This window comes from Podarcis cretensis (genome assembly GCF_951804945.1).
Source record: "Podarcis cretensis genome assembly, chromosome: 5".
NCBI lineage: Eukaryota > Metazoa > Chordata > Lepidosauria > Squamata > Lacertidae > Podarcis > Podarcis cretensis.
Window position 1 is genome coordinate 64,220,067 of NC_137174.1, and position 23,105 is coordinate 64,243,171.

The window sequence follows — 23,105 nt, forward strand, 5'->3', positions numbered from 1 at the left end:
TTGGCCCGAAACACATTGGAGCTGTGGTGTAACACATGTAACACATAGTAATTTAAGCTGCTATTAGTAGCTACAACATCTGTTGACCAAACAGAATGTTATGTCAGTGTTGTTTAGCCCTAAGCTCCAAACTGCTCGAAAATGCTACTGTTAATCCCTGCATCAGCACTTGCCCACCCATGAGGCAAGATGAGGCGACTGCCTCAGGCAGGAGGATCCACAGGAGCAGCAGTTCCCAGTGCCAGGAGTGAAGGAAGGCTCACTGGCACCCGGTACGGGGTGTCAGGGGTGGGGCAAACTGCCCGGCAGTGCATGTGCATGCACCGTACGTACAGCTCATGCATGGTGCCTTTGCCTACAACAACCGACAGGTGGTTTGCCTACAACACCGCTCGAGTGCTGTACGGACGGCAGCGGGATCCTCTACTTGTGGCTGCAGCTCTGAGAGAGCTGGAGCTGCAGAGCTGTGTGCAGCTGATGGCTAGTGGGTAGGCTTGCCTTGGGAGTCATCGCAGGTGGGGGCACCCCCCCGCCCATGACTCCCAAGCCTACAGCAAGCCGAGGAAAGGGGTGAGCTGCAAAGCGGCGTGCAGCAGTTCCTTCACAACTTTGCCGGTGGCGCTGTAGGCTTGGGAGTTTATGGGGGGGGTGGAATGTCACCCCCATCAGGATGGCACCCGGAGTATGCCACACCTGCCGCACCCACCTTGCCCCGCCTCTGCCCAGTATCAATGTTTCTTCCCCCCTTGTTCCTGACGTAGATCTTCCCTCACCCCTTCTTCCCTGGTGAGGAAGGGAGCACCATTTTGGGGTCGAATTCAGGTGCCAAAGTGTATTGGGCCAGACCTATCCTTTGGCTGTTGCAGACCTCTGGAGTTTCTGTGTGGTGTCTCTGTGGATGCTCTGCTGCCTGGGGCAGCCTCTACCCAGGCTGCGTCAGGCTGCATGGTGTCTCCTGATGTTGTGCGGGAGGGGCAACTTCCTCCTAGGCTGTGCCAATCCGTACGGCATCTCCCGGTTCTGTGCAGCCTGGGCAACCTCCAGAATAGCCACACCAGGCTGTGTGGCTTCTCCAAGAGGCTTCAGCAAACAAAGAGCTACTGTGCTACTGCATTCTGTAGCACCAGACTTCCCCACCATTTCCTTTTAGCTTAACAGTGCAGGTACCGAAGAGAGTGGTGAATATAGCAGGATGGAGTGCACCACACTGGGACAGAACAGAATGGATTGTGAAATTTTCAATTGACCAGCTTTCACAGCCAAGGGATTAGGGTCATAGCATGAACGGCACTGGTATCTTGTGACCAAAGGAGAAGCATGGCGGTGATGTTTAGATTGGTAGAGGGCCTTCTTGGTGGTGGCGCCTGCCCTGTGGAACGCCCTCCCATCAGATGTCAAGGAAATAAACAACTATCTGACTTTTAGAAGATATCTGAAGGCAGCCCTGTTTAGGGAAATTTTCAAATGTTTGATTCTACTTTTAATATTCTGCTGGGAGCTGCCCAGAGTGGCTGAGGAAACCCAGCCAGATGGGTGTGGTATAAATAAACAGGAGGAGGAGGAAGAGGAGGAAGAGGAAGAGGAGGAGCTGTTATGACAAATTAAAGGATTTCAAAAGGCCAACGGGTGGTTTTCCCAAGGGGTATTCAGGTCCAAATGGATCTGGCAAATGGAGGGAGCGGTGGTGCTGATAATACTGGCAAAAGAAAATACCCAAGTAAATTCCCTGCCCTTTTGTCTATTTATATGATCTGGTGCACAAGAAACACAGATTCCCAAATCTTACAGTGTTAACTCAGAAGTAAATCCCATTGCTTATGCCATTGCTGAGAGGGGGAGTTGCCACGTTTGGCACTCCTGATAGCCACCTGGAGTGCGAGTTTCCTGGTTTTTGTGACGAGGCACTGCTTATGCCATTGCTGAGAGAGAGAGTTGCCACGTTTGGCCCTCCTGGCAGCCACCTGGAGTGCGAGCTTCCTGGTTTTCGTGATGAGGCATTGCTTATGCCATTGCTGAGAGGGAGAGTTGCCACGTTTGGCCCTCCTGGCAGCCACCTGGAGTGCGAGTTTCCTGGTTTTCGTGACGAGGCATTGCTTATGCCATTGTTGAGAGGGAGAGTTGCCATGTTTGGCCCTCCTGGCAGCCATCTGGAGTGCGAGTTTCCTGGTTTTCGAGACGAGGCATTGCTTATGCCATTGCTGAGAGGGAGAGTTGCCACGTTTGGCCCTCCTGACATCCTTATCAGCAGAAGAAGTGTGGACTTGTCGTGGCACATAAAGAGAGATTTGGATGAGGTGGCTGCCTTGTGTCCCGGAACAACGGTGTTCTGGTCCTCCTTCCTGAAGAGAATTGTGTGACGCAGTGTGCAGAACTGTATGGCCATTGAAAAATCCAGGAAACTCTTAAATCAATAGCCCGTTGGGTGCACTTTTTGTATGGCCGAGTCATTTATCATGACCGTATCCGGATCAGCGACCAAGCTTTATACCGGAATGACGGTGTCCACCTATCGGATCTGGGGAACGACAGTTGGTTAGCTAGTGTCAGCAAATGCATCTGGGATTGGTTACAGCTTTGAGGGTATTGGCGGCGAGCCTTTCGGCTCGGGTGGCGGTTAGGCATTGGAATAATGTGCTGTGGTGTGTCGAAGTGCTAGGTGTGGCCATCGCCTATGCCTTCAATGTTTAGGGGTATTCCGTTAAAGGAATCTGGCGGTCGTGTATTCTGTCCGATGCCTGCTTGGCGGGAGGCCATGGCACGACCCTCGGTGATAGCAGGGGTGAGCCTATAGTTGGATTAGCATCAACAGGTGATGAACCCCTGGTGAATAAACCCACTTGTTTCGCGATCCAATGCCTAAGCCAATACCTTTTCATTGCTGTAATCAATAAAGTTGTGGCCTTTTCTAGCCCATTAACCTTATATCACGTGTCCCTGTGTCTTCTTTTCACGTCGCGGTGGTCGGGTCCTCGAACCACAAATTAAAGGATTTCAAAAGGCCAACGGGTGGTTTTCCCAAGGGGTATTCAGGTCCAAATGGATCTGGCAAATGGAGGGAGCGGTGGTGCTGATAATACTGGCAAAAGAAAATACCCAAGTAAATTCCCTGCCCTTTTGTCTATTTATATGATCTGGTGCACAAGAAACACAGATTCCCAAATCTTACAGTGTTAACTCAGAAGTAAATCCTACTGAACTCAATACAGTTGTACCTTGGTTCTCGAATGCCTTATGACATGAAGTTTTTGGCTCCCGAATGCTGCAAACCCAGAAGTGAGTGTTCTGGTTTGCAAACGTTCTTTGGAACCCAAACGTCTGAAGCAGAATCTGCGGATTCCGATTGAGTGCAGGAAGCTCCTGCAGCCAATCGAAAGCCATGCCTTGGTTTTCAAATGTTTTTGGAAGTCGAACGGACTTCCAGAATGGATTCTGTTCAAGAACCAAGGTACGACTGTATGACCTTAGAGCAACAGAGTAGAAAAGATGTGGAAGGGTACCAAATTAGGACAGGATGTGATCTTCCTTTCTTACCTCACCCTCAACATTCGTGATGGTTGGATGTGGCCCTTTGGCCTTGGTTGGAGCTGTGAGTTTCCAGGTCATTAGAGCCTCATGCCTTTGATACAAGAATTTAAGCACCAGGAGCTGAAGCATTCAAATGTTCACCCATTATAAAATACCTTTGCAGTCTTTCAAACAACCTTTTTGCTGAGGAAATGAATATTAAAATGGCACACAGAGAGAAACAGATTGAAATTTTGCTCTAGTCATATTTTTCCAAATCTACAGACAATGTAAATTCCTTTAGAGCACAAAATGGAATGCCTTATTCAGACTGGTGCAAAATAGCTGTGGGTTTTTTATTTTTTATTAAATACAATACATGGTAATCCAGACAAATCCATTTCACAACTAATGACTCCTCTATGTCCCTCTAATCCCTGTAGGGAGAAAATCATATTCAGGAAGTTTATTAGAAACATCTGTTGAAGATACCACTAATCCCCTATTCTGAAATCAGTGGCTGGGATGTAAATGAAACAGCCTTGCTTGTATTAAATGTGTAAATTTTTTTTTAAAAAAATTAAACAGCATCTTGCTTAAAGTGCCTTTTTTCATATGGGCACATTGCTCAGATCCTGCTGGGTCCCCCCCCCTTGTGGGGTGGGGGTTCTTTATTCTTGTTTTGCTTCTTGAGACTACAGCTGCTGCAAGCAAATTATCCACTTTAATCTCAGACTTCAGAATCCACACCACACGCCTGGCTTCTACTGATTTTACATCAAGTTTTAACACATGGCACTACAAAAGGAGAGGAAATAAGTTGATTATGCAGAGAGCACCCCCCACTCCCATAAAGCCCCCCACTTGCGTAAATCAGCAATATCAAATTAACTTTATCTTCAAATTTCCTCCCCTAGCAATCCGAATTGCCATCACCTTAAGTATATCTGCATACCCTGGCAAGTATTGCCCATAAGGGAAGGAAACAGATGATTTAGCAGAAATAACAAGCAGGGATGTGTCTCCTGAGTGCTGAGTCATTGATTCCTCCTCCTGCCTATATAATCTGTTCCTTGTACTACTGTGAAAATTGACATCTTTTAAGACAGTTTGAAGCAGCATCTGACAATTGCATTCTATTTATTGCTAGAGCTGAGAGGTAAGCTAATAAAAAATAAATAAATGTGAATTAAAGGACAATTATTTTAATGGTACTGTTTACAGATATAAAGGATTTCTAATGAAAGCCTATGATAATAACGAGGCTAGCAGACTCTTATAATACCCGTACTAAACAGCCATTTTCTTTTTCTGTTTTCCTTATATAAAAACCCCCCACTGCAAATAATCCAATGCAAGTTATAGAGCATTCATATGTTATATTAGTAAGTTCATGAATTATAATTCATGACTGGTGCCTGTTCAATGTATGGGATTTCCCTTGCCCCATTTATTAAAGACAGATGAAGAATAGAAAGACTGCTTTAGTTTTTAAGCCTGTTGCTTAGATTCCTGCCCTTGAGCAGAAGGTTCTTGGATTGTAAGGTCCCAGTATAAGATCCTGGTTCTGCTGTAGTTAGCAGCTTCATGTATTGCAAGACAGCTAGGGTGAAATACTTGCTTTATAACAGTTTGGACACTGGTCTGGCACTTTAGAAACCATCTGCCTGGATCCAAAATGCTTCAGAGACTTCCCAGTTCAACTCATAATCTGGGCCAAAGCCCCTCTGGGGGAAAATTGAGGCTTTGTTCCCCCCCCCTTGCTTATTGGGAAATAAAAAATCTGGCTGCAGAAATGGATGGAATTTGTAGGCATAGTAGCCTTTCTAGAGTAAATAACGCCTGCCAGCTTACAGTTAAATAGGTCCAGAGTTTGTTGGTGCTAGGCTCCTTAAAACTATTTTGGTGGTGCTATTTAAAAAGGAAACATTTCTCACTACAGTGGTACCTTGGGTTACAGACGCTTCAGGTTACAGACTCTGCTAACCCAGAAATAGTACCTCGGGTTAAGAACTTTGCTTCAGGATGAGAACAGAAAACGCATGGTGGCAGCATGGCAGCAGCAGCAGGAGGCCCCATTAGCTAAAGTGGTACCTCCGGTTAAGAACAGTTTCAGATTAAGAACGGACCTCCAGAACGAATTAAGTTTTTAACCCGAGGTACCACTGTATTTTGTTCTTTTACTTTGGGGTAGAAATTGATGAAATTTGCAGTCATGGTAGGTCCTTCTGGGGAGATGAATCTAGCGGCAATGATTTTCCAGTAAAGCAGCCATAACCATTTTGGGATGGGGAAAAAATGAAATCAGTTTATCTTCTCTAGTGTTTTGTGGGCAATTGGTCTGAAAATAGCAGGTTGACAGAGATGTTTCTAGGTAAAAAAAAGAAGGCACTTTTGAATTTGATTTGGGGAGGAAACTTAAAGGGGTTTGCTTTCCTCCTTGTGATTTATTTGTTAGTTTGCAAGCTCCATTTCAATGACATTGAATAGGTAGTATTGCAGAGGTAGTATTGCACAGAAGGAAGCACACAAAGTGTTATGATTTGAGGAGTGGGATCATGTGAGCTTTGGGAACTTCCATTTTATGGATCTATACTCTCCTCACCATAGGCACCCCCCTAAGCTGCTTTGACCACTTGTTATGGGGGGCAGGAGAGAGCTCGAGAGTTAGAGGGGGCCTTCTCACTTTAATCTGCCCTGCCTCTTGTCATTCCCTCACTCTTTCCTAAACAAAAGGGACTGGAGTTGTCCACATGAGGCGGCTGCTGCTGGTGTAATGCCCAGGAACCTTTCCTCTGCTCTGTTGTTTCCTACAATGCAGGCAAACAGTATTGCTGGGTTGCTACCTCAAAGTGATCCCAGACTATGCTGTGCTGCTTGCTTCCACTACTACCAATTAAAAGTGCAGAAGCCCTGTCCCCTTTTCCACACCACCCGTAAAATTCAGTGACTGGACTCCCTTTTTGTTCCTCCAGGCTCCATCACTTCACAAGTTTTAATGTAAGTCTGTCAACTTTTGATTCAGAGTGGGACGAAAGAACCACAGATGCTTGCAGCTGAAAGTTACCCCTCAAAAGAAACTAAGGAAAGTATTTAGATCTAGGACACATCTCAGATTTGCCTTGTTTCTGTAATGTGCATTTTAGAAATTCCAGTCTGTTTCTGACTTGCTCTGTGCTCTTTCCACTTTGATGTGTGTTTCAGGTTTCAGGCCACTCTGTATAAAAGTGATGCTCTCTGCTTGCCTGTTCACCATAATGAGGAATCTGAGGCTATAACTTTTCCCCGGGGGGGGGGGGGGAGGAGAGAATCAGCAACCAGCCCACAGAGAACTCTGGGAATAGTAGTCCTGGAAGTGGAATAAAGGTCTCCTAGCAACAATCAGCATCCAGAACAAACCACAGCTCCCAGAATTCTTTGGGAGAAGCCATGTCTGTTTTACGAGACATCGTAGTGCTGTTGGTGTCAGTGTGGCCTCAGTAAGACTAGCAAAAGTTCTTTTACTGGGTGGGATTTCACATGTCTATTTGAGTTAATTACTTTACCAACAGAACGTAAGTAACACTCATGCATCGCATCTGGCAACCAAATACTAGAAATGAAAAGGAATGTACACTATAGCTATACCAACAGGTGAGTGTGAGTGATGTGGAAGAAGTTAGTGTACTGAACAATCCACATCCACAAACTTGTAAGATCAATGCCAGTTCTTTCTTGTGACCAGTGGGAGATATTATATAGAGCTTTCTGAAATTTTGCATTTAACAAAAGCATTGAGACTCCTCAAAGATTAATTTTAGGATGTTCCTTGTTCACTTGAATTCATCGGTGGACATAAGCATGCAAGAGAGAATGTTAAAACAAAACCTAAAACATTAAAAACAAGACCCGAACTGTAACTTCTCTCTTTTTGCATCTGGAATTTCTTATATCAGTTATATAAATAAAGACTTTCATCTTTGGCTTTTATTCTGATAGAAGAGACTTTGAAAATTCTTGTGAGATAAATGAAAGAACTTCAGTAGAGAAATTAATCTCAGCAAAATACATATATTTGTCACATCTTTGAGTATTTATCTATTCAAATGTCATTTGACTGCTTTGAAAATGTTCTCTCTAGCAAACTTTAAGAGCCTTACTCCTAAGCAAAGCAGAAATGGACTTGAGATAGTAATCTGAGGTAGTGTGCTAGCCAGTGAGGGGGGGGGAATGACCCTCTACCCCAGGGCTATTCTTGGCCTCCCTTGCTTGGGGACCAATATAGAAAACTTTTATCCATGTTGTGCTTCTATTTATTGGGAGTTTTTATGTGGAGAAGCATCAAAAACCATTCCCCAATCTACTGCCTGAAGTGGTACAGTTCATTCTGCCATCTTGGCACTCCGCTCTCCAGCTTCTACCTGGTTTTACTGCATGTAATACTTTGCCTGAAAGAGCTGCAGGAGGGGGGGTATCCTAAATGAATGTGGCTACCAAAAGGCATTGAGGATTCTTGTTGGATTGTTTCTTTTTTTTAACTCCAGGGTGTATCTTTTTTCTATTAACTTGCTGCTTGCATTTTTACACAAGAGTTTGAAACTATGATAGCAGCATAAGTCTTCAGCTTCTAAATTCTCTTCTGCCCCTGACATAAGCATAATATTGTTAATCATTAACTCCCCTTATAGGAAATATTAATCCCTGCTAATAAAATATTGATCAATACATTTTCTTGATGAATTCTTCAAATTAGCATTCTTCAGCTCATCAAAAATGCTGCTGCTTAGAATTCGCTGCAGCATAAAGCATATATTAATCCATTTTTTTTTCTTCAGGCTGTGTGAAGCCCCTTTAATGTCAGCCTCTGACTCCTCTTCACTTACCAGGCACACTGAAATCCTCCACTGGAATTTTCTGCAACTCACTAAGATCTACACAACTTTTGTTGGTAAGTGTAACTGTTTCTCCCACCTCACAACCAAGGCCTTTGTGTTATGAAGGGCAGATGTTGCTCCAGCTCTTTAGCACTTTCATATTAATAATTCTTTAGCCAATCCATGGATTCATCAGATTCTTTTTTCTTTACTTTCTCTCATTTATAATTGGCACTGCTGCAGGTACAATTGCTGTGCTATTAAGGCAGACCCACAAAGCAACACCAGGTAATTAACAGCTTGGCTCACACATCAGTGCAAGCCTGAGTCCCTGGATTTAAGCTGATGGACAAACCCATCTGATGCATATTACATACTGCATATACAGTAATACCTCGGGTTACAGAAGCTTCAGGTAGCGTTTTTTCAGGTTACAGACCCGCTGAAACCCAGAAGTACCCCAATGGGTTACTTCCGGGTTTTGGCGGTCGCGCATGCGCAGAAGCACCGAATCGCAACCCGCGCATACGCAGACGCGGTGTTGCGGGTTGTGAATGCTGTGGGTTGTGACCGTGCCTCCTGCACGGATCACTTTTGCAACCCAAGCATCCACTGTATTATATACTGAGATGCAAGGGTAAACATGTCTTATTCCCAAGGAAGTAGGCATAGCATTGCAGCCAGATCCTGTACTGCAGTGGCTGGTTAGGGTGTTAGCTAGGGAAATCCACTGGTGGTTCCATGGCTATTGAATCAATATCCTACATACTGAATGGCTGGGGGGCAGCTAGTACCAGGCGTATGCACAGTTGCTGTCTGAACAGTCACACCTATTGATGTCAGCAACTTCTGGTTGCATGGGGTTGACTCAGCACCCCCCACAAAGAAGCACCTTCCTTGCCACTTACCAGAGTGCATAGGTGAGGTTGACAATCACCCATTCTGAATTGCATCACATGGCTGCAGGCAGTTTCACTTAGTGCTCTGTTTCATGGGCAACTGCTGATGCTACATGTATTCACTTGGGTATAAGTCCGGCTGAATTCCACAGGTGCACCTAGAATGATGGCCATGCAATGTGATCGTTGACCAGTGTGTTGCAGTTGGAATTGGAAGATGCCTCTCATGGTCATATCATATTGAAGTGTAGGTGTACAGTATCATGAGAAGTATCTGAGAAGTATCTCACACTGTATCCTTGCAAAGGAACCAAAAATGGTTATGTGTGTCTTTTCCTCCTGGCTAAAAACAAGCAGTTGGAGACCATTCGTAAGAACCCTACTAGATTCATAAGAACCCAAAGGGCGGCCTAGTTCAGCATCCTTTTCTCACAGTGGCCAACCAGTTCCTAATGGGAAATTTGCAAGCAGGGCATGAAGGCAATAAAGCTCTGATGCTGTTCCCCAGCAACTGGTCTTCAGAGACATATTGCCTCTGATAACTGGAGTTAGTCATCATGACTAGCACTCCATAAATCCCCTTTATCCATCAGTTCATAATCATAGAATTGTAGAGTTGGAAGGACCCTGAGGATCATCTAGTCCAGCCTTTCTCAACCTGTGGGCCCCTAGATGTTGTTGAACTACAACTCCCATCACCCCTAGCTAGCAAGGCCAGAGCTCAAGGATGATGGGAGTTGTAGTCCAACAACATCTGGGGACCCACAGGCCGAGAACTGCTGATCTAGTCCAACCAACCCCCTGCAATGCAGGAATATGAAGCTATCCTATACAGGGATCAAACCTGCAACCTTGCTATTATCACACTGTAAGCAATGGAGCTATCCAGGTTGTAGTGAATTCCAGGAAAGAGGGCCAGGGAGGAACTACTTATTTCAGGGGTAGCCAACATGGTGCCCTCCAGATGTTGCTGAATCTACAATTCCTAGCAGCTCCAGACAGCATGGCTGGTGGTCATTGAGGATGGGAACTGCGGTTTTGTTAAGCATCTGGATGACACTCTATTGGCTACTCCCAGCCTAGACCAACTGTAAGGACAAAAAATGGTCAAAAGGTGTTGCATGTTGAAACCTGAAAGTTTAAATATTAATCAGTAATGAAAGATCATGCCTAAGAATCAAGTAACAGCCAGTATTATCACACTTCCCTCCACCTGCCATTTGATTCTACTCGGTTTTTCTTTTGAATATGGAATTTTATGTGTAGAATATGCTCAGTTAGGTGTATAATACGACCCAACTGTGCAGAAATGTCATGCATGCAAAATCTATGCAAAGTCCCTACTACGCTGGTGCCTGAATCAATTTAAAGGAGATGCTCCATCAAATAGGATAAAGGCAGATTAAGCACATACAAATGAAACAGTGTGAGGGCATGGGGCTTATCAGAATTTGTTGGCATGCGTGCGGAATACAAATGGAGAAAAATTGTGTTTGGTCTTATACAAAACTCATTTAGTGACTACATCTGAAGAGGTCAGAGGTAACTACAGAAATATACAAAGTGGAGCGTTCTGCTGAAAAGGTCATGAACAAACTGGAGAGAAGCATGTCACAGACAATCCCATCTTCACTTACAACACACCTGGCCTTGATGGCATAGGAAAGTCTGGGCATTCAAGGTCTCTCCAGTCTTGCAATTTGTCCACGACAACTTGTCTAAATCAAAATTGGTTTTATTATAGATCATATAAAGTGACCAGTACAATCTGCACGTTAGCTCCCTGTGCCATTTAATGTCCAGCCAAGTATTATTACACCCCTCTTTGCCCCTTATTTTGTTGTGCTTTGGATGTTTGGATTGACTGTTTCTTTTAGCTTTGAAGCCCACAGCAGGGATGGAAAAATCTGTCCATTTCAGTTTCTGTTCCTCATTACTTCACATTTCCACATTTTTGCATCAGTTTGCATTTTTTAAAAAACAAAAAAGGTCATGGGAATTTTTGTGCATTTTAGTTCAAGTTTTCTCCACATTTTGTAGGCAATTTTACTTGATAGAAAGAGTTTGCACGCAATCTTCCCTAATATAATCCATTTTGTATTTTATTTTCACTGAATGCTTGCATTTTTAGACACACTTTCCCCTAACACAACACATTTATGTACACACAGCTTGGTTGGAGAGCTTCACTGCAAAATTCAGAGAAGTGCAATTTTTGAGGCTCCTGTATTGTTTTGGGAAGTGTGAATTAGGTAGGTCCACATAAAAATGCAAACCAAACCACATTTCTCTCTCATCTGAACTCTATAGCAGTGTGTTTGAGGTTAAACTAGCCCTGCCACACAAATGTTTCTATCTACCAGCCACAACATGCTCAAACTAAAGTAAGCACATATCCAGGAAGTGGGAATTGAAAAAGCAATCTCCATAACACTGCGACACAAATCTCTTCACATACTATTTGGTACCATTGGTCCATCCATCTCCCCTCCCTCCACCCCCTTTCTTTTTTCTTTCTTTCTTTTTTTTCTTTTTTCTTCTCCCCCTAATGCCTCAACAAATGAAATGGATTTGTAAAAATGTTACATGGGGAAAAAAAAATACGAGGCATTACACTTACACTGTAAAACAAGAAAACCCTTAATAAAATATTAAAAAAACAAAACAAAACACAAATCTCTTCACTTTGTTTCAGGGTGTTATACCATGGTCTCTCTCCCACCCCGGTATATCAAAATGCAAAATCCAGGCACCACCTGCTGCTCTCAAGGCAACAGCTATACCATTAAAATAACAGCAAAGTAATTTTATTAATTTGGGTACGTGGATGGCGCTGTAGTCTAAACCACAGAGCCTAGGGCTTGCCAATCGGAAGGTCGGCAGTTCGAATTCCTGCAACAGAGTGAGCTCCCGTTGTTCAGTCCCAGCTCCTGCCCACCTAGCAGTTCGAAAGCACGTCAAAGTGCAAGTAGATAAATAGGTACCGCTTTGGTGGGAAGGTAAACGGCATTTCCGTGTGTTGCTCTGGTTCACCAGAAGCAGCTTAGTAGTCATGCTGGCCACATGACCTGGAAGCTGTCTGCGAACAAACGCTGGCTCCCTCGGCCTATAGAGCGAAATGAGCGCACAACCCAAGAGTCGTCCGTGACTGGACCTAACAGTCAGTGGTACCTTTACCTTTACTAATTTTATGAATTGACACCTAAAAGATAACTCTCAAATCAGAACCCCAGATCTCTCAACTACCATACGCAGCCAAGTTTTCTCTCAGACTTGGAATACCTCATATCAATCTACCCTGTTGAAGATGCAGAATCATAAAGGATGAGGGCTGGACTCTCTCATACTAAGGAAAAGCAGGATATTCCGGGATCAAATCAGAAACCTGGATGGCCTCTGTAAATCCAGGACTGTTCCTGGAAAATAGGGACACTTGGATAGTCTGCTCTCTGGATCCAGTTGTAACTGGAGCATGACTCCAAAAAGTCCTAGCTGAATCTCTTTGTGTTATCCGCCTCAGCATCTGTTTCTGTTGCCTCCTTTTCCTGAGTGAAATATACTCAGAGTCGCAAAGTGATTTCATGCTCTTTATTCAGCTCATAGTGGTGAGGAGGAATGAATGTCCCCTCAAAGTATCTGCTTTATATACATTATTTACATAATGGGCTGCACATGATTGGCTAATTCCGGAATTCTACTGTAAGCCAATCAGGTTGTGGATTCACTTCAATCTGGAGCATGACTGGGTGGTTCCTGCCAACCAATCATATTGCTGCATTGTTCTAGGACCAATCAGACTGCTGCATTCTGAATCCTATTGTTCTAGGACCAATCAGACTGCTGCCTTTTGGATCCTATTGTTCTAGGACCAATCAGACTGCTGCAGTTTGGATCCTATTTGACTCAGTACATAACACCCCTCCCCTCTAAGTTCCAGTCCTGCCCGGGAGGTCGCATTCATAGTCCTCAAGGTACGCTGGCGGCCTACGTGTGCGTTGCGGCCTGGGGTGTTCCCTGGTCCGGGGTTCAGGTTCTGGCTCGTGTTCCAAGGATGCTGGCTGTGATGGGGCTGTTTGGTCTGGCGCAACCGGCTCGCTCAGTCGTGGTTCTGGTTCCGGTGTCCTTTCAGCCTCACGGGTCCTCTCTGTATTTACTGATTCTGCCTCTCCTGCTGGCCCCTGCTGCTCTATGGGCCTCACTGCCCCACTGTTCCCTTGGGACTCCTCTGACCTGTCCTCCTCCTCCTGGTTTTCTCCCGGGAATCATCGGCGTATCTGGTCGCAGTGGCGGCGCCAGCATTGCCCCCCATCTGTTAGCACCTCGTATGACACGGGGCCAGTGACCCTGGTGACTGTGGCGGGTACCCATGCAGGGCCTGCTCCAAAATTCTTTGCGTACACTGGGTCCTGGGCCTCGAAGGTCCGGGGGTTCCTGCCTTCCCCCACCACTACCTCATCCTGAGCTCTATCGGGGTGAAGGCGGTCCAATCTGATTGCAAGGCGCCGACCCATTAGTAGTTCAGCGGGGCTCCTGCCAGTCGTTGAGCTGGGGGTGCTGTGCTGTGCTAGAAGGAATGTGGCAAGGCGGTACTCCCAATCCCCTTGCGTCATGCGGCGAAGGGTTTCCTTGGTGGTCCGCACCATGCGTTCTGCTTGGCCATTGGTGGCAGGGTGGAATGGCGCCGAACGGATGTGGCGGATGGCGTTCTGCGCTGTGAAGGTTTGGAATTCTCCTGACGTAAATGCAGTCCCGTTGTCTGAGACGAGAGTGTCAGGGAGCCCGTGGGTAGCAAACAGCCTGCGTAGTACCCGGATGGCTGCGGACGTAGAAGTGGACGGTACCAGTGCGACTTCCAGCCATTTGGTGTAGGAGTCCACCACTATGAAGAATGTTTTCCCCTGAAAGGGGCCAGCGAAGTCCACATGCAGTCGTGACCATGGTGCTCGGGCGGACTCCCAGGACTGGACTGGGGCCCTTGGGGGATCCGGGCGGGATTCTTGGCAGGCCTGGCAGTGTTTGACCCAGGCCTCTATCTCTCCGTCGATCCCCGGCCACCACACATAACTCCTGGCAAGGGCCTTCATTCTTACTACCCCAGGGTGTGTCTCGTGTAGGGCTGTGAGGACCCTTTTTCGGAGGGGCTGGGGAACAACGACCCTGCTTCCCCATAACAGGCACCCCTTGTGGGCCGACAGTTCATGTTTGCGGGTTGTGTAGCCGGCGAATTCTGGCCCGGGGCTGCTGCTGGGCCATCCCCTCCACACCCAGTCCAGGACCCGGGAGATGACCCTATCTTTCTTGGAATGGTGTGCAACTTCTTGTGCCTGAATGGGGCGGTCAGGAAGCAGCTCCAGGCTCATATCCCACCTTCGTCGCCAGTGAAATATACTCAGAGTCGCAAAGTGATTTCATGCTCTTTATTCAGCTCATAGTGGTGAGGAGGAATGAATGTCCCCTCAAAGTATCTGCTTTATATACATTATTTACATAATGGGCTGCACATGATTGGCTAATTCCGGAATTCTACTGTAAGCCAATCAGGTTGTGGATTCACTTCAATCTGGAGCATGACTGGGTGGTTCCTGCCAACCAATCATACTGCTGCATTGTTCTAGGACCAATCAGACTGCTGCATTCTGAATCCTATTGTTCTAGGACCAATCAGACTGCTGCCTTTTGGATCCTATTGTTCTAGGACCAATCAGACTGCTGCAGTTTGGATCCTATTTGACTCAGTACATAACACTGAGGTTAGCACTGCAGGGGTAAAGGGTGAAAATGGGGGGTTGCTCTAGGCCTAGACACAGCTGTGAGCATGTGCAACCACATTTAGAGATGCTGGAAACAATAGGAAATGTAGTTTCTGTGGTTCCCAAAATTTCTGGACTCTATTCTGAGTGTGTGAAGCATTTCATGTCTCCATTTGTGATGATCCTGAAAATACTTTATGGGCACAAAGCGCTACAGAAATGAGAAAATGAAGCCTTTTTGAACATTACATTTGCCTCAATATCCTGTGGAGTCATTTAGGTGAAAATGTCCTGGTAGAATGGCCTATCATATTGTTCAGGAAAGAGTTGTGCACACAAGTGATCAGGTATCCAGTATCCAACTTATGAACTCCCTCCTCCACACACAGAAAAAGTGTGTGTGTGGTGTGTAAAATTTCATGAAGCCATCCTCAACTTAATTCTCCATTGAGGTCCATTGGAGTTAAAAGGAGAAAACAGGATTCTGATACATTTTCCTTCACAGCAGAAAGCGAAGAAGAATAACTAAGGCTGAAGATAGCTGAGTTGCAGAATTTGTAAATAATGAAAACCAAACACAGGGATTCTCTGCTAACTTGATTTTTATTCCTCGCTAGGCAATGCATAATGCCGTAACATTTTTCAGCATACATTGAAAAACACTTCCCTGTTTTAGAGCACAGGTATTTAGGAATAGGATATTTCACTGCTGAATGTGAACAAAAGCAAAATGAGGTAATCTTTAAGGCTGCAGTTTGTTACTTACCTTGGAGTAAGCTGCATCAAACTCAGTGGCTCATACTTCTGAGCAGACATTTATAGAAATGCCCTGTTAGCAACATAAACCTGGAGATGTATTCTGCAAATAGCCACAAGCAAGATGTCACTAGAAAAAAATAGAAAGGCTTTTTGTTGAAGAAGTGTGACAGCTGAAGGTCCTTTGGGTTTAGGTGTTGTTGTTTTTAAATCACTCCCTGTTTTAATTTTTAAAAATATATATTAAAAAAAGATTGCATTGCTCAAGTAGTTTGTTCAAGCCTCTTGGAATAGCTTGAGTTACATCCTGTGTTTCAAAAATGTGGATCTATCTATGATCTCAAGGGAGAGATGCCACAGAAAAGCTGGAGAAATTGGAGACCATGGACAAATAGCAAGCTGTGATGTCTGATAAGTATCTGCACAGGGTTCTGAAGTCGTCCAACCCCCTGGCAGGTGCAGAGACTAACCAATGTATCTGTACCATCCCTCTCTAGAAGAGAGAGGCAGAAGTTTGTTTGGGTTGTCTGTCTTGTATCCAGCAAGCACAGAACTAAAACAAATAGCAGGTTTCTCTCTATGTTTTGGGTGATGGAGGGAGCAGAGACCACCCCTCTCTCCCTACATCTCCAGCTGTAGCCAATCACAATTTTGTTATGGAAATTGCAGGTATATGGCCCAGGATGGGGTGATGGATGTCTCTTTATTGAACCAATAATTAGTGTGATGGGTTCACTTTCAGCCCTGGAATGTCAATGGCATCAGCTTTTGGAAGATGACTCATTCTTCCTCTAAGGCTAAGCTAAGAGTGAATCTTAAGGCCTCTGTGTAAAAGAAAGTAGAACATGAAGAAGGCACAAAGTACCCAAATCCATATAAACATTGTATTTTAGCATCAAATAAATTTAGAAAGATGTATTCTGTGGGAAAACACATTCAAAATAGCTATTTAAATATAAATCCTGTATGGATTTTTTATTTTTTTTAAATGCAGGTATGAGATGGAATACTTAGAACAAAAGAAGAGCCTGCTGGATCTGGCCAATGACCCATCTAGCCCAGCATCCTGTTCTGACAGTTGCCAATCAGATGCTCTATTGGGAAACCCCCTAAGGAGGACCCAAGCACAGTAGTCCTCTCCCTTCCTCTCTTCTGAATAAAGACATGTAAAACTGTGTTTGTTTGAAATGCATTTGCATTTTCTTTGTTGTAAGCTACTCTGAGCATGATTCTTTTATGTGGAAAAGAAGCATACAAATAAAATTGGGAGGGGAGGAACCTGGAAGTGACATGACCAGAAATCCACTGATAACCAGCACCTCCTTCTCCCCCACCCACCCCCTAGTCATTGCCTGAGAATGGAAGAGGTTGCGCCATTTCCATCTTACCTACAGGGCATGCCCACCCCACCGTCTGCCCTCTGCTCATACCTCTGGCCTCTCACTACTGATACCATTCACTCCTCCTATTAGGGGGGAAATGGCCCACCATTTGTGCCTGCAATGGAAGCAGAGCGACTCTATCTCAAGCATGAAGCTGTGGAGTGCTTTGCTTCTGAGTGGAGGAAAGGGCAGTGACCAAGTCAGCTAGCCAATGGCGAAGAACGATAATATATTTGTTTGGTTTGCTGATATGCTACATATACACATACATGGAAAAAGAGACTGTCATGGCACTGGGAACAAGCCTTAACCTGTTTCTTTGATTGGTCTGTGGTGGCTAAGAAAGAACGACTTGCCTACTTACTGTAGATGAACATGGACTTGAATCTGTGGTTATTTACAACCCAAGAAAAGCAGCTTGCCATGTAGGATAAAGTCACTGTGCTGGTTTCCTGGCAGGTGGGTTGCTGCTGCTTAAAGGGAGGGAGGAAAGTGAGGCATTGGGGAGTTTGGTGCTGGTCCAACACAGGAGCAAGAGCACCAGATGGGCTCTGCATTTCCCACATTTCCCACGACAGGGCTGGGCACCCACAACTTTTTGTGTTGGGGCCATGCACGCTGTGGCAGCATGCACGTCCAACGTCAGCACACCCACTTGTGCTTGTCCAATGTCAGATGCCCACATGCCCATGGCATGTGCAGCCCCGGCCACCCACGGTTCCGGGACCAAGCTGGTGGGCCTGGTTTGCACCACACAGATCTCCCCTCCACTTCACCTCTCCTAGTAAGCAACAGTGACTCACCTACCAGGAAGCTAGCATAGCAGCTCTGCCCACCTGGTGAACCACTTCTGTGCCCAATCACAGCATTCTGTAGCTGTACCACTATAGCAGCTTTTAAGAGCCCTAGAAGGGTCAAGAAGTGAGCACTGCCTTGAGGTCTTGTTCGTAGCTTTTCTCCTCTGGGTGTGCTTGAGCACCTATTTATCCAGCCACGAAATGGGATGTTGCTGAATTCCTGAAGCCGTAATGGGTCCATGGAGAATCAAACAGTTGCATTTAAACCTTTTGGCATGTAGGTGAATTGTTTCATTTTTCTCATCCACATCATCATTTCCTCCTCCATTCTCCTTCCTTAAATAGTCATTTTAAATGAGAAAAATATAAGTGGAGACCTCTGACCTCTGTGTTTAGTTAATGATGTATTGGCTCTCATGCCCTTAAGGAAACAGAAACCTTCAGCATGATGGCTCCTCATTGTTGCAAAGCTCAGGGCAAGGCATTCTTGTTTAGCCAAGAGAAGCCCACAGTGCATCCATTCATTTCTGTAATGGCTTGGTTGACCTTCATGAAAAGAAAGTTACATTACGGATATAAGCCATTTTAGCAAGAGAGTGATAATAATAGTATTTGATCTCCTTTAGAAGCTATCCTGCATTACCAAATCTGCAATTCACTCAGGATCTTTCTGCAGATGGAGACATGTGTGTGTTTTGTGGGGAAAGGGGAGAGGGATAGAAGGAAGTGGTCCCACCCTGCAATTCCATTCATTTTTTGCAAGTTACATTTGCAAGGTGCCCAAGATGGAGCTAATAAAGTCCAGTAGAAAGGATGATAGCAAAGTACAGTACCTTTGGAGGAAAAGAGTGTTCCTTAGCTGCTTGTGAGAATCATCTCATCATTTTGGTTCTATCTAGAGTGATGAATTGTTCACACAGAGTCTTCTTCCATTTTATAAATAGGCACCCAGGGTATACAGGATCTTTCTGTTCTATGAATTCCACCACCCATGTGCTGTCAGCTTTGCTCCTTAGAGTAGCAGCACCCAGCATTATACTCTCTCCCTGCCCCACCCAGCCTTCCCATGAAGGAGACAAGCTAGATGGGATCACTGGAGACCATTTGTGAAGTGGAGCCCAACAGTATGAACTTTCCCTTTTCCTTGGGTCCTACTTCCCTTGAAGCCAACTGGAGTTCCAACCATCCGACAAAGACAGAGACAAACGTCTGTCATTCTCCTCTGATTCATAAGTGGTTGAGAGACAGAGAGAAAATGGACTACTTTAAAGTGAGACACAGCCCTAGCACTACCTAGCAACAGCACTGGCTCCAGCCAGTATCAGCTTCTGCAGAAATGTGGGGAAATGAATTTAAGATTGGAAAAATGAAAAACTGAAAGAACTGAATTTCACATAGCCTTCCATCCCTATGCTGCCCTTAACTTTTATCTTGCATTGGGGATTAATTACAGAATAATACATGAATGCATGGCTTTCTCTGTCTCTTGCCAATTCTTTTTTCTCATTTACAAGTTTCCATTTAAAAATATATATACACTGAACTGCATGAATTCTGATAGAATACTTGGCACTTTTTAAAAGTGTTTGCATGACTCCTCATGGATGAAAACATTACCTTGGAATTTGGTTCCCATGCAACTTTGCTGATGCCAGATCATGAAACAACCTGCTGACATCATTCTCTAGATAAATTGTGTGGTTGACCAAATCTGATGTAATATCTTTCCAGTTCTATATGATTATAGAATAATTTTGCATGCTATACCCGGAGCAGAAAAGATCATATAGGAGAAATAAGATGATCTTTCCTCTCTGACAATTCTTGGTTCTTCTGTTCTGACTATAAGAATCTGCACTGAATTTTCATGAGGCATATTTGCCCAAACTTGGGGTGCGTAAAAAATGTTTGTGAAAATCCCCTACTTGCATTATTTCTTAGTTTTCTGCAGCTATTTCCCCCAATCTATCTTTTGGTGAGGGAGAAGAAAATGCCTAGAGAACATGTTGACATTCCCTCTCATTGGGACATACATCTCAATGTACATCTCATTGTTCCTTTCAGTGGGATGAACATCCCAGTGTTGGCCAGTGTGCTCTTGGTTACCCCAGCACTGAGGGTTCATCAATAGCGGCTTACTCCCTCTTTCCTTAAAACCCTAATGGACAGTTTCACATAATTTGAACACATGACATTTCTCCATACCTAGTCTGATCATCTAGCTTCATATTGTCCACACTGACTGAAATATTCCAGGAACTGAACCTAGAGCATATGATCTATCACTGAGTTATAGCCTCTCCCCCAAATGAGGGTCAATTAATATTCATTACCACAACTGACTGTTCCTGCTATGCAGAGTTAGAATCATGTGAACATACAGTATATGGCTGTCATCTGCTGAGTCAAATTATTGTTTGATGTATCCCATTGTTGCTTCTTCCACCTGGCAGATCTCAAACAGAGGTTTTAGCCTTGTTGAGACCCTTTAACTTGAAAACACTGGAGATTAAACCTTAGTCACATAAAACATATCTTCTGCTATTGTGCTATTGCCTTTCCAATCCACATCTTTCAGGGATCAGACAGAGACAGTACACAACAGTGAAAGCCATGAAACAGGGTTGCACCGTTTAGAACAGTGTCGCAGCAGCCTGGAAGAGGCACGGCAGTCATTGCAGTGGAGTAGTATTGGGTTCCTACTAGCCGCCTTAAGCTTTAAGCAATAGTGTTCTCCTCATCCTCAAGCAATGTTTGCTAACTTATCTTGAACTGCCTCAATACGTTTTGCTGCAATAGTGGCTGGCAAGGATGGATAGCAGCATGCATCTAGCCTCCCAGCAGCAGTGTCACTGCAGCCTGCTGGAAGGCAGAGACAAGGCAATGTGGAGGTTAGTGCTATGTGGATGTACCAGCCAAAGGTCTGGGTTGTTTTCACTGTTGTGTGGTGTAGCACTGACCTCCTCACTATCTTGCCCCTCTCCTTCCTGGTAAGCCACAGCAATATCAGTGCTGGGAGGTCTTGTGCACATCGCCAGCCCACCCCTCTGGCCACTAATCTTTTGCTGCCTGGGGTGGAACAGCATGTGCCTTCCCATCCTCCAGGCACACAGAACCCAAGACTTGCTAAGTTATTTTGGCAGCCAAGGCAAACATTTCTACAAGCACCTCTCTCTGGGGATAAAAATTCAATAATAAATGAAGAATTTGCTACCTTTTCACAATGCCCCAAACCAGCTCCCCGAGGCATCTGCTTTACTCCACTAAATGGTAGGACTGGCTTGGCTGGTAGGAGCCATTTTGGAATGCCCTGCTCTGTTGTGAGGGCTGAAGAAATTTGCTGAGCCTGGGAAGAGAGAAAATATTTGAAGCAACACATTAATTCTCATTCTTCCCCCACCTTTTTTTTTTGTCTGTTCTAGAAACAAAAGGGAGAATGAAGAGAGTCTGTTTAATTTGTGAATTTCACAGCTTCAGCTTCACGAGACGGCGTCCCCCACTCCCACTCCCCACAACAACAGGCATGGAAAGAGCTCTGAGTATTAACAGTGGCTGATCAATAACTAATCCACAGTGTCCCAGTTACCAGCTTGATAGAGAAAATTCACGGTGCTTAAGTAATTCTAACTAATCTTAATGAATGCTGCCATACTCGCATGCCTGCTGAGCACTGTGAAATTTATAGAAAAATGTCATTTTGCTGCTCTGTATATTTTTCTCTCGCTCATCAAAGCAGCATAAAAAATGCCCTTAGAAATCTGCTATCTTTGGCTGCCAGATGAGGGCTTCAGAAGGCAAGCACTCATTTTTGTGTGTGTCATAAGCAGAGAAGATTATGAATACATTATCAAGTTAACATTTTTAAAAAAATCAAAATCAAAATCAAAACACCTAATTTTACATTCTTACTTATTCATTCCATGCCCATAACCGCCTCAGCCCTCTGTCACCTCCTGCCCATTCCTTTCTGAATAAAGAGCGTAATGCCAAATTACAGACCTGCTACAGACAAGACCTGTTGACACATGTTTGTACTCTATTTTTTATTATACGCTTTTGCTTTGAAAACAGCTGAGAAAAGAGCAATCTGGTATTTCCAAAATGGCTTATTTATGTATTTGGTGCTTTCAGTTGGGACTAGCATCTGCTTGCTACTTTTCTTAGCGAACGGTTGGAGAAATGTAATTGTAAACACGATCAGTTTCCTGGGAAGCCAGAAGAGAAAATGCTGAGGGGGGGGGGAGAGAGAGACCCTGCTGGAAAGAGTAATGTGCCTCATGGCCTGCATTATATTAAATTGAATGACAAGAGGGGCACCTACCCCAGGTGCAACCTAGACAGAAGTGCAAAATAGGCTTTGAGGTTCATGTGATCTTATTTATTTGATATCTTTTTAGACCATTCAAATGCATAAAAGGTAATCATGTAACATCACAGCACACATGCACACACACTCAGAAGCCAATAAAATGCCGACTATTAAAACTAGCCGCATTGCCCATATATTCTGTCATTTCCCACATTCTTTCTGTTCAGCATCCATAGCTATTATACTCTTGATGTAGTCCAGCTGTTTCCACCTATGCTTTGAGACCGAGGTTCCAATTATTTGTTTGAGGGAGCTATTCTGTTTAACATTTGTGCTTCAGGATGGAGGGGGCTTCTGCCCTTTCCACTGCTGCAGAAAAGGTGAGAAGGTGTGGCCATCACGAAAGCCCCTGACAGGAGGCACCTTCCACACACACCTGACTCCTGCGCACATGTCAGGTGGCAGTCAAATGAGAACTATCACAAAAGGCTTGGTATGGACACAGTGTGGCTGGCACAGCTGGAATGTATGCCAGCTGCACAGCGAGCCCTAGCCAAGCGACCTGTGTTCCTAAAGACTAAACAAATCTATTGGTGTTTTCAGGACACAAGCTGGATTTTGACAAAGCAGGTCAGGAATGTTTGTCAGGAATTAATACGGAGTGACTAAATGCTGCTTCTCTAGATCTTCCTATTTTCTGTTCAGGAAGCTGAGGAGTGGGCCTGACACAGAGGGAAAGTGTGTAACAATTAATTAACTTCAATTTCTCAGTCTTCCCCAGGCAAGAACAAGATTCAGCTTCCCCCCAGTTGTCGCAGGCTCCTCTCCCTGGATTTTGTGTCTCTGAAACTCTTA

The 23,105-nt window shown here is 44.7% G+C and overlaps 1 protein-coding gene across 11 annotated transcripts; it reads left to right on the forward strand.

Annotated features, from left to right (window-relative positions):
* Positions 1-6,922: 6,922 nt before the first annotated feature.
* Positions 6,923-21,685, forward strand: LOC307216207 (uncharacterized protein). Of its 11 annotated transcripts, XM_079976188.1 has the most exons (5): positions 6,923-7,137; positions 8,319-8,431; positions 8,601-8,645; positions 11,428-11,508; positions 16,757-16,937. In XM_079976188.1, exons 1-5 carry the CDS (start codon positions 7,103-7,105, stop codon positions 16,774-16,776), a joined length of 294 nt encoding a protein of 97 aa, XP_079832314.1. In that variant the 5' UTR covers positions 6,923-7,102; the 3' UTR covers positions 16,777-16,937. The 11 variants fall into 11 exon arrangements, 6 of the variants coding, with proteins under 6 accessions (XP_079832314.1, XP_079832312.1, XP_079832311.1 ...); XR_013838996.1 differs by lacking the exon at positions 11,428-11,508 and having other exon boundaries at positions 6,923-7,058; XM_079976186.1 differs by lacking the exons at positions 11,428-11,508; positions 16,757-16,937 and adding an exon at positions 21,364-21,685.
* Positions 21,686-23,105: the final 1,420 nt, after the last annotated feature.